The 15,841-nt window shown below is 38.6% G+C and overlaps 1 protein-coding gene across 1 annotated transcript in view; it reads left to right on the top strand.

Moving 5' to 3' along the window:
* The window catches only part of WDR49 (WD repeat domain 49), a 186,375-nt gene that overhangs the window by 43,618 nt on the left and 126,916 nt on the right, over positions 1-15,841 (top strand). The window contains exons 6-7 of the mRNA XM_025376536.1: positions 10,842-11,009; positions 13,040-13,188. Coding sequence (XP_025232321.1) covers positions 10,842-11,009; positions 13,040-13,188 — 317 coding nt within the window. The remainder of the gene's footprint in view (positions 1-10,841; positions 11,010-13,039; positions 13,189-15,841) is intronic.

The following is a 15,841-nucleotide window of genomic DNA, read 5'->3' on the forward strand; positions in this document are numbered from 1 at the left end:
ATCTATAATTGTTTTTTTTTTTTTTTTTTTTTTTTTTTTGAGACAGTCTTGCTCTGTCACCCAGGCTGCAGTGGCACAATCTTGGCTCACCGCAACCTCCGTCTCCCAGGTTCAAGGGATGCTCTTGCCTCAGCCTCCGAAGTACCTGGGACTACAGGCACGTGCCACCACGCCTGGCTAATTTTTGTATTTTTAGTAGAGACGGGGTTTCACCATGTTAGCCAGGCTGGTCTCAAACTCCTGAACTCAGGTGATCCCCCCACCTCGGCTTCCCAAAGTGCCGGGATTACAGGTGTGAGCCACCACACCCAGTCGCTAATTGCTACACTAATTAGTGGAACAAGTGCCAGAAAATTTAGAATACAGACTCCTCAGGGACTCTTTATAATTGATAGGGGCTAAGTTGGCAGAGAAGCCAGATTTAATATCTTGCTTGTGAATGGCTCTACTTCCCTGCATCTAAATCAGTCTTCCAGACCCTACCGAGGTAGCTAGACCACACTGCCTTTCCTGCCAGTTCTGTCACTATGTTTAAAGCAGTTGAAATCTGCTGTGAGCAGTGACCCTGGTTTGAGGAAAGGGCTCTATGTCCTACAGCTTATTCTGTAGCGTGGTAGAAGAATATGATTCATTTGTATCATGGACATGGGCCTACTTGGCGTTTTGAAAAGTAATTGAATTAATTGCATTATTATTTTAAAATATGCTTAGCAGTGCTGAATTCTTATTTTAAAGATAGACAGTTATACTTTATTTTTTAATTTAAATTATTTTTGTGGGTACAGAGTAGGTGTATATATTTATGTGGTACATGAGATGTTTTGATATTGGCATAAAATGTGAAATAAGTACAATCTGGGAACTGGGGTTTCCATCACCTCAAGCATTTATACTTTGAGTTACAAACAATCCAATTACACTCTTTGAGTTATTTAAAAATATACAATTACGTTATTATTGACTACAGTCACCCTGTTGTGCTGTCAAACAATAGCCTTACTCTTTTTAAGTATTTTTTTTTTTTTAACAATCCTCACCTCCCCACTAGGCCCCCACTACGATTCCCAGCCTCTAATAACTATCCATCCACTCTCTATGTTCATGAGTTCAATTGTTTTGATATTTAGATCCTACAAATAAGTGAGAACATGCAATGTTTGTCTTTTTGTGCCTGGTTTATTTTGCTTAACATAACAAGATTTCTTCCCAATTCAGTCTTGGTGGGTTTTATGTATCTAAGAATTTTTTCATTTCTTCTAGATTTTCCAAGTTATTGGCATATAGTTGCTCATAGTAGCCATTAACGATCCTTTGAATTTCTGCAGTATCAATCATAATGTCTCCTTTTCCGTTTCTGATTATATTTATTTAGATATGCTCTCTTTTTTTCTTAGTCTGGCTAAAGCGTTGTCACTTTTGTTTAACTTTTCCAAAAATAAACTTTTTGTTTCATTAATCTGTATTTTTTTCAATTTTATTTATTTCAGCTCTTATCTTTATTATTTCTTTTCTTCTACTAATTTTGGATTTGTTTTATTCTTGCTTTTCTAGTTCTTTAAGACGCATCATTGGATTGTTCATTTGAAGTTTTTCCTTTTTTTTTTTTGATGAAGGCATTTTTAGCTATAACCTTTCCTCTTAGTACTGCTTTTACTGTATCCTATAGGTATGTAGTTTTTCTATTATCATTTGTTTCCAATAATTTTTCAATTTCCTTCTTAATTTCTTCGCTGATTGACTGGTCATTCAAGAGACTATTGTTGAATTTCTATGTATTTGTATAGTTTCCAGAATTACTCTTGTTATTAGTTTCTAGTTTTATTCATTGTGGTCAGAGAAAACACTCAATATTATTTCAATTTTTTGAATGCCTTAAGATATTTTTTGATACCTAACATATGGTATATCTTTGAGAATGATTCATGTGCTGAGGAAAAGAATGTGTATTCTGCAGCTCTTGGATGGAATATTGTGTAAATATCTATTGGATCCATTTGGTCCATAGTGTAGATTAAGTGTGATGTTTGTTGATTTTCTTTCCAGAAGTTCTGTCCAGTGCTGAAAGTGGGGTGTTGAGGTCTCCAGATATTATTGTATCGAGGCCTATCTCTCTCTTCAGCTCTAATAATATTTGCCTTATATACCAAAGTGCTCCCATGGTGGGTGCGTTTATGTTTAAAGTTTTTTATATCCTCTTGCTGAATTGACCCCTTTATCATTACATGGTGATGTTCTTTGTATCTTCTTATAGTTTTTATCTTGAGATCCATTTTGTGTGATAAAAGTATAGTGACTCCTACTCTTTTTTGGTTTTCATTGACATGGAATATCTCTTTCATCCCTTTTATCTTCCATGTTTCAGTCTATGTGTGCCTTTATAAGTGAAGTGTATTTCTTGAAAATCACATATCAATGCATGTTGTTTTTTTGCCTATTCAGCCAGTCTGTGTCTTTGATTAAAGAGTTTAATCCATTTACATTCAATATTATTAATGGTGAGTAAAAACTTACTCCTGCCATTTTGTGATTTGTTATCTGGTTTTCTCTTCCTTCTCTCTTTCCTCCTTATGTTCCTCTAATGAAGGTGGTTGTCTCTGGTGATATGATTTAGTTTCTTGCTTTTCTTTGTATATTCATATGTTTTTTGGTTTGAGGCTACCATGAGACTTGCAAATACTATCGTATAACCCATTATTTTAAGCTGAGAACACTATTTGCATAAAGAAACACAAAGAAAACTAATCAAAACTCTACACTTTAACTTTGTCCCTCTGCTTTTTATCCTTTTGTTATTTCTATTTATATCTTATTGTACTATGCCTTGAAAAGTCATAGTTATTAGTATTGATTGGTTCATCATTTAGTCTTTCTATTTCAGATAAGAGTAGTTTACACAGCACAGTTATAGTGTTAGGATATTCTGTGGTTTTCTGTGCACTTACTATCACCAGTGAGTTTTGTACCTTCAGGTGACTATTCATTGCCCATGAATGTCCTTTTCTTTCTGATTAAAGTATTCTTAGCATTTCAGACCTCAGACCTGATCTGGGAAAATTCTCTGGATTACCAGAGACTCTTGTTCTCTCCCTTATTTTCTCCCAAACATACAAAGTCTCTCTCTCTCTGTTCTGAGCCACCTAAAGCTGGGGGTGGAGTGACACAAGCACCCCAGTGGCCACCACTACTGTGACTGTGCTAGGTCAGACCTGAAGCCAGCACAGCGCTAGGTCACACTCAAGACCTGCTTTAACCACTCCCTGGCTACTGCCTATGTTCACTCAAGGCTCTGGGGCTCTGCAATCAACCAATGGCAAATCCAGCCAGGCCTGTGTCTTTGCCTTTAGGGCAGCAAGGTCCCCCAGCCCCTGCGTGGGTCCCAAAATGCCATCTGCAAGTCAGGGACTAGAGTCAAAAACTTTAGAAGTCTGCCTGGTGTTCTCTTATTGCAGCTGAGCTGGAACTCAAACAACAAGATGCAGTTCTTCCCACTCTTTACTCCTTTCTCCAAAGGCAGAGAAGCCTCACCCTGTAGCCACTGCTCCCCTAGGCCAAGAAGAGTACTTCCAGACTACTGTTGATGTTCCCTAATGGCCCACTGTTTCTTAAGTCAGCTTGTCTGAATGCTGCCTGACCCGGGGCTTACCCTTCAGGGCAGTGGACTCCTCTCTGGACAAAGGCAGGTCAGAAATTCCATCCAAGAGTCAAGTCTTGGAATTGGGGACGCTAAGAGCCTGCTTGGGTGCTCTATACCCCTGTGGCCATGCTGGTACCTAAGGTGCAAGAGAAAGTCCCCTTTACTTTTCCCTCTGCTTTTCTTAAGCAGGAGGAATTTTCCCCCATAGCCTCCACAGGTAGTAATATGCCGAGTCTCACCTGAAGCCAGCAAGTCTCAGAGGCTCATCCAAAGCCCTCGATGTAATACCTGAATATTGCATCAGGGGACGAGGGCTCTTCAGTTAGCAGGTGATGAATGCTGCCAGGAATGGCTCCTTTCCTTCAAGGTAGTGGGTTCCCTTCTGGCCCAGGTTGTGTAGAAGTTTCATCCAGGAATGAGGGCCTGGGATGGGGGCCTTACAACTCTAACCAATGCCCTCTCCTGCTATGGCTGAGCTGGTATCCTAGATGCAAGGCAAAGCCCTCCCCACTCGTCCCTCTCTGCTCCTCAAGTGAAAGGAAGGCACCTGTTTTGGAGCCGTGAGCTCTGCAGCCTAGGGTTAAGAGAGGGTGATGCCAGCCCTCCCTTGGCTGCCCCAGCTGGTGTCTCAGTATGTCGTGCCCCCTCAGTCCATTGTTTCTGGGCCTAGTTCCTCACAAGGACTCACTTATGAGTTGCAGTCTTCATAGCCTAGAACTTTATGGCATTTCAAGTTTATTTGGAGACAAAGAGTTCTGTAGCCCTCAGTGGTGAGGTTTACTGGTGCTCAAGGTCAGACCCCTGGGCTGGGCAATTCCCCTCTGCTAAGGTTCCCTCTGTGGGTGGGCATCAGTTGAGTTTGGTCCAGGTTTCCTTTCTGCTCTACCAGGATGCACAGAGTTCAATGCCACACAATTGCTGTGCTTTTTCTCCCCCAGTTCCCAGAGAAGCTCTCAGCACCACGCAGCTGCTGCTAGGGGTGGGGAAGGGTGGCGTTGGTGATTCAGGACTGTTTTTTTTTTCTATCTCTTCAGTGCTTCTTTCAATGATATGAAGTGAAAACCAGGTACAATGAGGGCTCACCTAATTTTTGTTTTGTATAAAAGTGTTTTTTCTGTGTAGATTGTTAACTTGTTGTCCTTGCCTGGGTAGAGGGGAGAATTGGTGGAGTCTTCTTTCCTACCCTGCCACAATGTCTATCAGTTGGCAAACGTTATAGAGTGCCATATTTTATCTTACTCTAAGTGCACTTAATAGCGTTACTTACTTACTAAGCATTACTTACTTAGTTTTTAGGTATCACCTTTCATTTTCAAATCACTTTCCCACATTAACTAATTGCTGTTACAGAGGGTCATTTTGACAGCACACATGAGAACACAGATCAATGGCAGGGTTCCTTAATATCTTTTTTTATGACTGTGTGGCAAGAGAATTAAAGAGTTGAAAGTCAGCATCTTAATGGACAAATATAATGAAGTTGTTTTTTTCTCTATGATGTTATATAAAAGTAATTTTAAAATATTTTCCTCTACCAATTCCAAAACTTACTGAGAATATGAACAAGAAATCATTTATTTTACCAGCTTATCCTATTCCTTAGCTTGATGTTTTTAAAACTTTTCCATCATAACCTATCATTTCCTTACCTCAATTCAAGAAATGGGAAAAACATTTTTATTTATCAGACAATTTGATTTTAAGGAAATGGCTTTTCTCTCACCTTTTACTCAGGCATTCTCAAGAACTCTGGCCTTCTACAATTTAATCAGAAACAAGTTGTATCTTGGTTTAGACATTAAGTGTGAATTGTTGAGCCTCCAATATGTAACATTTCAGGCCCATAAATGTCGTTTTGTAACCTGGAGATTTAAATCATAAAGCAATACTTCGGATGCCAGAGCAGCATACACTTCCTTCTATGTATTTCTTTATAACCTGAAAACTAAAGATGATAGTTGGATGAAATGGGGAAACACATGACGAAGTAATTTTCTGGGTAGGAATATTTTATTATGATTGTATTGTAATTATATTATGGGATTTCCATGCACTTGAAGATATAATTGTAGTATTATGTTGTATAGTTTAGGTCTTATAATATTGTTTGACTGAGTGTCAGGTTATAATAACCCTTTTTTGTAAACAAAGAGAATATTTTCAGTGAGGCTGCTTCCTGAATGAGAATCATTGTCATCAGATTTTATACCATTGGAACTTCTAGTACAGTAGTAGTAGTAGTGCAGCAGGTAATCATGGGACTTTATGTCCCTGAAATTAATTGCTCTCTAATAAAACTTAAAGGATTCTCCTTTATAGGAATGAATTACTTCCCAGATCCTTGCCTTTCTTTCTCTTCCTCCCTTCCTCCCTTATTTCTTTTTTCTTCCCTCCCTCCCTTTTTCCCTCCCTCCTTCTCTTTTTTCCTCCCTCCCTCCCTTTTTTCCTTTCTTCCTTCCTTTTATTAAGAAGAAAGGAGGGAAAACGATGAGAGAGACCAAGGAGGACATAGAAATACTGTTCCCTTGGGGATCAGAGTGAAGTGATCAGGGAAGGGAAGACTCAAGACAAATTAGGAGCTTGGTCTGGTATTGAGGGTATGGGAACAGAAAGGTAGTTGGTAATAGGAAGAACCCCAGGTCTGGACCTGTGATACACATCGCAGTGAGGCTTAGTACAAAAGATGGAGGCAATAGCACAGGAAAGGAGAGTTGACAGCCAAACAGGACTGGGTTCAATCTCTTCTCCACCTCCAATTAGCTTTGTGCCCTTGAGCAAGTTGGCTTTCAGATTGCTATCTTCTCATTAGGAAACTTGGAATAATTTACCCACTAAAGATTATTATAGGGTGGGAGCACCCAGAGAGGTACTTGTACATGGGAGCGATTCAAAAAATAATCCAACAATTATTTAAAGTAGTCATAGGTCAAAGAGAAATTCCATATGGGGGATAAGCAATAAACGTACTGTTGGGGCTCTGAAAATGATACCCAAAAATGAAAACCTCAGAAGCAGCCTCCAGAGCAAAGTCTCTCTCTGACCTTCTCCTGCCCGTCTGTCTCTCCTGCTCATTCTTTCCTGAGCCAGGTCATAGAAGCTAGAACTCCTTTTCCCCAAAGGTAGCCGTAAAGTCTAAAAATATTATTCTAACATTCCCCTACTTTTAGTGTAACACTTGACCATAAAGAAATGGAATGACAGCCCTCATTCTAGAGTAGTCCTACCCCATACCCAGGAGAAAGGAATGCCGTATAGAGAAGTCAAGAAGAATCTGAACAGACAAAACTTGCTGGGTTTCCCACCCAGTCTATTTCCATTAACGCATATTCCTTTTTCCCAGTCACATTTCTACATGGCTCTCCCTGTGTCATAGAACCTAAGTATAAAAATGGACAGTGTCTTGTATATCTTTGGGTCTTCATTCTGAAGGTTCCTGTGTCATGTAAATCTATGATCAAATGAATTTTTTGTGCTTTTCTCTTGTTAACCTGTCTTTGGTTATAGGGGTATTGGCCATGACATTTATCATAAGGAGGAAAGGGGTCACTGTCCTCTCTACCTTTATAACACTATCCAGGTAAATTCTAGGCAGAGTGGAGAAACAGACCATTTTGGCCTTTGGCAGCACTTTTGTGTTTCATGACACACTTCCCAGTGAATTATTCTGTGAGCCAGCTCTGTAAGCCAGCTCTACTCTGGTCCCCTTTCTGAATGTCTCCTTTGTATCCCATTCTCTCTTTATTTTCCTCTTAGAAATAATCTGCTACTAGCAGTATGCCAGTATCAAGGGCCAGTTACACTCATTTACATTAAAGAAGTGGAAGCTTAAAAGAGGAGCCTAAAGTGGGTATTGACTAACACAAAGGACGTACATCATTAGTAATAGAAATTTTAAGAACCACTTGAGGAAGCAGGTGAAGAATAATTTCTCACTCCAAAATTACCTGTGGCTGGAGGTTTATCACCTAAGTTCCTCAGAACTATTATGGTTGGGCTTTATGAGTATAGTGAGGAGGTTCTCAAGATCATGATATTTTATATAAAATTTTGTGTGCATGTATACCTTTCTGATGGAGAGGGTCTACAGTTTTCATAAGATTCCCAAAGGGATGTTCGACCTCCCAAATTTTAAGAACTATGGATTCATATACTCTCTAGAGTATAAAATAATGGCAACACTTGCATTCTAGTGCTTTGCTACTTTGTGTGGTTCTCAGAGAGCATCAGGAGCAACACCTGGGGATATGAGAAATGCAGAGGCTCAGGTTTACATTGAATGAGAATCTGCATTTTCACATGGTGAGTTGTGTGCATGTTGAAATTTGAGAAGCCGCGTTCCCGTAGTCAAGAGATCAGGCCCTGTATTCTGAATTTGTACTCTGGCTCTGCCAAATACTAGTGTCCTAAGCTTCGATTTATAATATTGCATGTCATAACACCAAACTTAAGAGTTAATCTCAGAACTTCAGACCTGAGTTTGACAATTACTTGCTGACTTTGGCAAATCATTGAAACTGTGTGGATGAATCTCTATTTCTTTACCTATGAGATATAGAAGTAGATTAGCTCTTTTTCAGCTCTCAATTCTGGAGTTTACCTTTTGTTTCCCACACAGGTGATTCGTAATGGCCTCTCATCTATTGAAATGCTTTTTGTCAACATTCACCAAATGTCTCTTAAACGCTGAAAGGCACACTGATTTCTTTCTTCTTTGAAATTCTGTTATAGATTTTGTATCATTCAATTTATCACTTTATGATGTGCTAAAATTGTCTCTAATTGTTTGATTTACATGTTTTTTCTTCCAAGTTTGGGGCCATATAATTGAAGTCCAGGCTGCGTCTAGTCTATTTCTTTCCTTGTTATCTTTATCATAGCACAGAACACATTGTAGATGCCCAATACATCTTTGAGGATTGAATGCCATGTTTTGAGAGATGATATCTGTAAATGACACATTGAATAGTCTCAACTTCATTCATTTAGTTATAAATTGGTTGTGTTAAGCCATTTATTTCCTAGGGAGATAGCTATGAAATTTTCTAAATCAAGCTGTTTACATATCAATATGAGCTCTTGAATGAATAAATCCTAGTTACATTTAGAGACAGCCCAATTGAATAGGTAAGAGGAAAAGGAATGCATTGAGCTATTTTCCTGCTTCTCAGAACTTTCTTGCCTTTAGTAATTGGAAATGTATAAATACCTATGTGTGTGTGTGTACATATATATATACACACATACACATATTACAAATATATGTGTGTATATATACTCTATATGTATATGTATACACACACACACACACACACTCACAGCAAATTAAGTTATCATACCAAAATAGTAAAACTGGATACTGTTTTTAACTCTTTAATAAGGGATGCTCTTTTTATGAAGCAGAAATTTATTCTCATAGTTCTGGAGGCTGGGAGTCAAAGATTAAGGCACCATCAGATTTGCTGTCTGGTGGGGACCTACTTTCTGCTTCCTAGACAGTGCCTTCCACCTGTGCCCTCACATAGCGGAAGGGGCAGACAAGCTTCCTTGGACCTCCTTTATAAGGGCATTCGTCCCATTCTTGAATGTTCTACTCTCCTGACCTAATTACCTTTCAAAATTTCCACCTCCTTGTATCATCATCTTGTGGGTGAAGGTTTCAACATATGAATTAGGTGGTTGGGGGGTGGGGAGAAGGCCAGAAATACAAGCATTCAGACCATAGCAGTGCCCATTAAGAACTGTGAAGGGTTTAAACTTTTATGTTATTTTCTAGTTACCTATTAACAAGTTTGCTTACCATGTCCAGCATAATGAGCAATACAAATATTGTGATGCTTACTTGGAGAGAGAAACGTTAAAAATCTTACAATGACAGAAGACATAAGACTTCCATGTTAGAGAGAAAAAAAGACTATTATTCTCAGGAGAGCAACAGCATAAATATCATCACATTTATTTCAGTTCCCCTGGCCATCAAGTCCACAGAGGCAATGCAGATGGGCCCAGACAAATCCCTGCACAGGCACTGTATTCCATTACAGTAAAGGAACCCCAAACCTAAGGAATCTGAATCTTTTATGTTGGACAGAAGGCATGCCTAACTTTTGCTCCAGAGGAAGACATTATCTTTATTATTCTGGGCAAAGGGAGATGCTATCTTTACATTCTATGGCCGTTTGCTATGCAAATAAAAACTCTTTGAAAAGATAATCCAGAACAAAGGGCAGTGAGTTCTTAGCTTCACAAGAAGTGCAGAAATGCTAGCAATCCATTGAGAATTGACTCCCCAGAATACGTTACCCCTGATTGTACGTAATAAATTGATCACAAATATTTCTGAGCCATTCTACTAAAAAAAACTTCCCTTCAGCTTTATAAAACAACAGCATTCCTCTTTGTGTGGGGCAGGAATTTGATCTTGAGGTCAAATCAGAAATCCTCCAACTGTGGGACACAAATAATTGAGCACAATGCCAAAGAGAACTTCTGCCTAACCACAGAGGGCATGGTGGTTTCAAGTTGATCAAAGAGCAGCTATGGCTATTCATTGGCCTTCTGGAGCCTGTAGGTGTGAGAGTAATGGCAAGGTTCTCCTAACAAAGGGTAGTAGGATCTTTATCCTTGCTTGGAAAGTGTGAATTTGCTCCACAATGTCTGGCACTGGCTCATCAGGAATGCAGAAGAGCCACTTTGACCTGAGCCTGTAGCTTTGTTTGTGAATCTTGGCAAGGAGTTGAGTCCTGGCCATTTCACTCTCCAACAGTTTAGATCAGTCAAAATTTAAATAAACCACTCTTTAGGCATGAGCTGGACCTTTGGGGAGCAGCAGATGGTTGATAAGCTCCTGCTTGTCCCAGACCCAGGAGGAGGAACATAGGAATTTGGCCAATTACTCATCTTACAGCTTCAGAACCCCATATGATTATTGTGATTAACATTGTTTCGTGCCATGTGTTCCAATTTTTAAAACTTCAAGATATCTCTAGATTGGGGGCAAAGTCAGAATGTAGAATTTCCTGTAACTTCTCAATGGAATTGTTTTGTGGGAGGTGGGAGAAGGGGTTTGTGAGGTGTTTTTTAAGTGTCAGTTTGTATCATCATAGTTTGAGTTTAATTTTTAACTTTACATGTTAAAACAGCTCCATTTTACTAATATCTTGTGAAGAATCAACTAAAGATTGTTTTTCTCTTTTTAATTTTTTATTAGTTACTTACAATGCATCTTTAGATGCTATCATTTCCAGTACAACCAGCAATACAAATAGTGTGGTGCTAGCTTGGAGAGAGAAATCAAAAAAGCATCTTCATATGACATCCTTCAACATTGCCCAGGGCATTCATGCTTTTGATTATCACTCTCGGCTCAATTTAATTGGTAGGTAAAATAAATCTTGATAACTATGAGGGCCTCATAAATAGTCTGAGGTGCATTTGTATGCATGGAGCCTTCTCCACCTTGTTGTTTTATTGCTAGAGAGACCATCTTGAGCAGCTCACATTTTATTGCCTGAGAATGTCTGATAATGATGCATTATGACGGGCAGTGTATATGAACTACATTGGGGTAAAAATACGAGAAAGTGCCCAATGCTTTAATGAGTCTTTTTTATTACAATTGGTGAAGGGTGTAAAATGATACAGAGAAGGAAGACAGTTTGTGCAGCATCTGCCATTCTGCCATCTTCCTAACACCACCAAATGCTCCACCCAAACAAATGCATTTTTTCATTGCTACTACTACAGCTACCACTACCAGCGCATGCACACACACACACACACACACACACATCCATACACAAGGGAACTGCAAAATATAGACTGTTTTTCAATTACCTTTCAGAATACAATCTCTAATGATTTTTGAAAATGTTCAGATTATCCTAGGTTTGTTTACTAGAGGGGAGTTCTTTCGATGTAAAAAAGAAGTATATTTTAGCTGAGGAAATATAAAGTTTCTCAGGCATTAACTATTTAAATTAAAAATTTAGATATTCTGAAAGCTGATAATTTGATATACATATTGATATTAGTTGAAACATAAAAATGAAGTATAGATGTATTATTGAAAAATTAATAGGGTAGTTACAGAGCATGCACATGGTCTACAGAATGGGTCATATTAACTCACATTCAATAGTTGTCATTCATACAAAGAGTATTAATATTAGCTAAGGAGCTGTGTCCATAAAATTCCCAAAATAATACCTGACAATCACAGTAACAGATACCTTGAATATGAATTCATGAATATGCCAACATCAAATCTTCAAGGAGTACTGTAGATTTATTAGAGAAGGATAGAGGAGTTGGTGACTCATTTTGGCAAGGACTCAAATAGCAACTATTTAATACATTGATTGGTTAATCATTTCAATCTCTGTAGAATAATAATTACTTTGTACCTGCTATAGTGCTGGAAAAAATAAGGATGATTAAGTTCAGCTCCACAACTGGCCCTAAACTAGGAAGCAACAAAGAGTATTGTGTTGTATTGAATAGATACATTTCCTGCTCTTGAAGAGCTCCCTAAATATAACTGATTGATGTTCAAAAATATCTTATTCCATTAATAAAGCAGGTCAAAAGTATATTTGTGCTGCTTGTTTGCTTGCACGTACAGTCGTGCATTGCTTAATGATGGGGATAGAAAGGCATCATTAGGTGATTTTCCATTGTGTGAACATCACAGAGTGTACTTACACAAAGAGATGGTGTAGCCTACTACACAGCTAAGCTATACGCTATAGCCTATTGCTCCTAGGCTACAAACTTCTATAGCATGTGACTTACTAAACACTGTAGACAATTGTAACACAATGGTATTTATGTATCTAAACATATAAAAGGTACAGTAAAAATACCATATTATAGTCTCATGGGACCATATTCGTATATGCTGTATGTTGTTGACTGAAATGTTATGAAATGCATGACTGTACTTGATTATTTGATAATTTGTCTTTTTATACTTTTTAATTAATTTGTGAACTTTCAACATTGTTTTCTTTCCTTCTTACACCTGGGATAACTTTAACACTGCCTACATTTCTAGGTGAAGCTGGCTGGAGAGAGGAAATATCAGGATTAGAAAGAAGGATTCTGTCCCCTCCTGGTTGGGCTGTTGGTTGGTTTCTAAATGGGACTATATGTTTTCTTTCACCTCATACATAGCCTTTTCCCCTTCATGAATTTTTTCTTCCCTACTCCCTCCATTTCAACTATTTCTATTGACAGAACTCATGCCCTATTAGCCTGGTCTAGTTAGACAACGGCAAAACAGGGTGCATTAGTCAACCTACAGTTGACATTTATCAAGCTACAGTTATACGGTAAACTCATTTCACAAAGAAAATGCTGTGGGCTATTTATGCTACTAAACTTTTTTTTCTTTCTAATTCTGATTAGCAACTGCTGGCATTAACAATAAAGTTTGCCTTTGGAATCCCTATGTTGTCTCTAAACCAGTGGGTGTCCTTTGGGGCCACTCAGCCAGTGTAATAGCCGTCCAATTCTTTGTGGAAAGAAAACAACTTTTCAGCTTCTCCAAGGATAAAGTAAGTAACATTGTTCTTTTAATTAATTTAGTTTTGCTTCCCTGGTTCCTACCCAAATCAACTCTGGGATCTGAATTTCTCTGAGAGATTGTGTCAGTTTTTAAAATAGACTGGCTAGCTACTTATGTTTTTGGAAATCTATATTTGGAAAAGGTGTTGGTTGATGGTTACTTAACAGTAGTCCTAGACAACTGGGCAAAGTATTTCATTAAATTTTTTCAAATCATGTACTCAGGGATTTAATCTTTATTGGACTCTCAATATGTCACACCTTGACAGCTTCCAATGTTCTCACAAATTCAATAGAAAAAACAGAAAATGAAATGTTGCTTTGATAAGATAGTGGCCAGGCATAGTCAATTAGATATTATTGCTTGGTATTGAAGAGATTCAGTTAATTAGAAATTGAAGTTAATCTGAAGAATATCAAACACATTAAGAACCTTTTAATTAAATATATCAGTTCATCTCTGTTTTATGATATTGATGGGATATTTTAAATATGGTGGAAAAAATATGGCACTGGAGTCATAGAGTCCAGGTTGAATCCTGACAACACTATTTATCACTTATATCCACTTAGGCAAATTTCTCCTTCTCTGAGTCTTGACTTTTGTTCCTTGGTAAAATTTCAATCTTATTTAATGCCCAACTTAAAGATCCAGTTAACATGATAGATTTCAAGATAGTTGGTTTTGAAGAGGAGGGTGCATATAAAGTGATTGATGATAGTCTTTGAGACTCTGAGTGAATATAAATTTTTGGTGTATTCGAAAATATATGCAAACATAAATTACATAGAAATTCATCTTCCACTCCTTAGCCACACCCCATAAATTCTACCAAAAATTCTACCAAAATTAACCACCATAAATTCTACCAAACTTACTTATTTTACTGTATTACCTAGCATGTAAACTTTTTCTTGAACTTCAACAATCAACTGCCAATTCCTGTTGATTTTATCATCAAAATATGTTGATCAGTTTCACCTCTCCATCTCAGCTGCTACTGCTATAATGCAAAATCTTATCTTCTTTTTCCCAAAATACTGCAAAGGTTTTCTAACATATTTCTTTATTTTCAGACTGATCTGACTCTAATCTGCCCTCCATTCTGCTAATTTGCAAGAAGCTTGCAGAACAATTTTTCAGTCTTTCATCTCTGCCCTCTATGTAAATATGAACTCCAAAATTCTTAAACTTTTATACAAAGCTCCCCCATCTACTAGTCCCACTTCACTTCCCACTTTTCTCTTTCAAATTCATTTAATGCTCCAGTCATATCAAATTATTATCTTTTCTCACCATGCAGTTTCATGGCTTTGCAACGTGCTCTTCCTTCTGCCTTCAATTCCCTATCTTCTATTAATTGGCAGACGCCTATGTATCCTCCACATTTTAGACTTTTTGAAGTCTCTTATGCAGACATAGGTGTTTCTTTCTGTGTGCTCCTGTTGCATTTATGTGTCTCTCATTACAGCATGTATCATGCTGTACTGATATTGTTAGTTTGCTTTCTTAAGACGCATCAATATTGAAAATGTAAAATAGGGATGGAGCAAGATTATGGAATAGAAAGCCCCACCAAAGGTACCCCCCTTAGAATTTAACAACTATCTCCACATACACAAAAAACACCTTCATAAGAACCAAAAAAATCAGGTGAGCACTCACAGTGCCTGGCTTTAACAAAGAATCACCGAAGACGGTAGGAAATACAGTCTCAAATTACCAATGCCACCCCTTCCCTTTTCCCACCACAGTGTCTGTGTGACATGGACCACAAGGACTGCAACTCCTAGGTGAGTTGTAGTGCCTGAGAAGGGCTAAAAGTCAGTAGACTTGGGGGAAGGGCGGGGGGACATGACTTACTGAGATACCAGCCAGGGCAGCTAAAGGAGTGCTTGTACCACCACTCCCCCAACCCCAGGCAGCACAATTCACAGCTTCAAAAGAGACCCCTTCCTTCCACTTGAGGAGAGGAAAGTAATTCGTAAAGAGGACTTTTGTCTTGCAACTTGGACACCAGCACAGCCACAATAAGATAGGTCCCTAGTTAGAATTTTGAGGTGCCCCCTTCCAGGCCCTAGATCCCAGATAACATTTCTAGACATATCCTGGGCCAGAAGGGAACCCGCTACCGTAAGGAAAGGACCTAGTCCTGGAAGGACCCATCACTTGTTAACTAAAGAGTCCTTGAGTTCTAAATAACCACAACAGGGATACCCAGATAGTACACCATGGAACTTGGATGAGACTGAGATGTGTTGACTTCAGGTAAGACATGGAATATTACTATCTGTGGTGGCTACAGTGAGCCATTTCTATTTAAGAAAAGCAGAAGTAAAGGTGATTATTGTCTAGCACCTTAGGTACCAGATCAATCATAGCGAGATAGAACACCAAGCAGGTCCATGATTCTAGCGTCGTCCCTTGGACGGCCCTGAGCCATAGCGGAGCCCACTGCCCTGAAGGGTGAGTCTCAGGCTTGGCAGACTTCACCACAAGCTGACTGAAGAGCCCTTAAGCCTTAAGTGAACAATGGCAGTAGCGTAGCAGTTCTCCCCATGGGACAGTGGTGGTGATGGTCATGAAGTGAGGCTCCTCTGCCTGTGAAAATGGGAGGGAAGAGTGGGAAGAACTTAATTTTG

This window comes from Theropithecus gelada, chromosome 2 (assembly GCF_003255815.1).
Source record: "Theropithecus gelada isolate Dixy chromosome 2, Tgel_1.0, whole genome shotgun sequence".
Taxonomy (NCBI): Eukaryota; Metazoa; Chordata; class Mammalia; order Primates; family Cercopithecidae; genus Theropithecus; species Theropithecus gelada.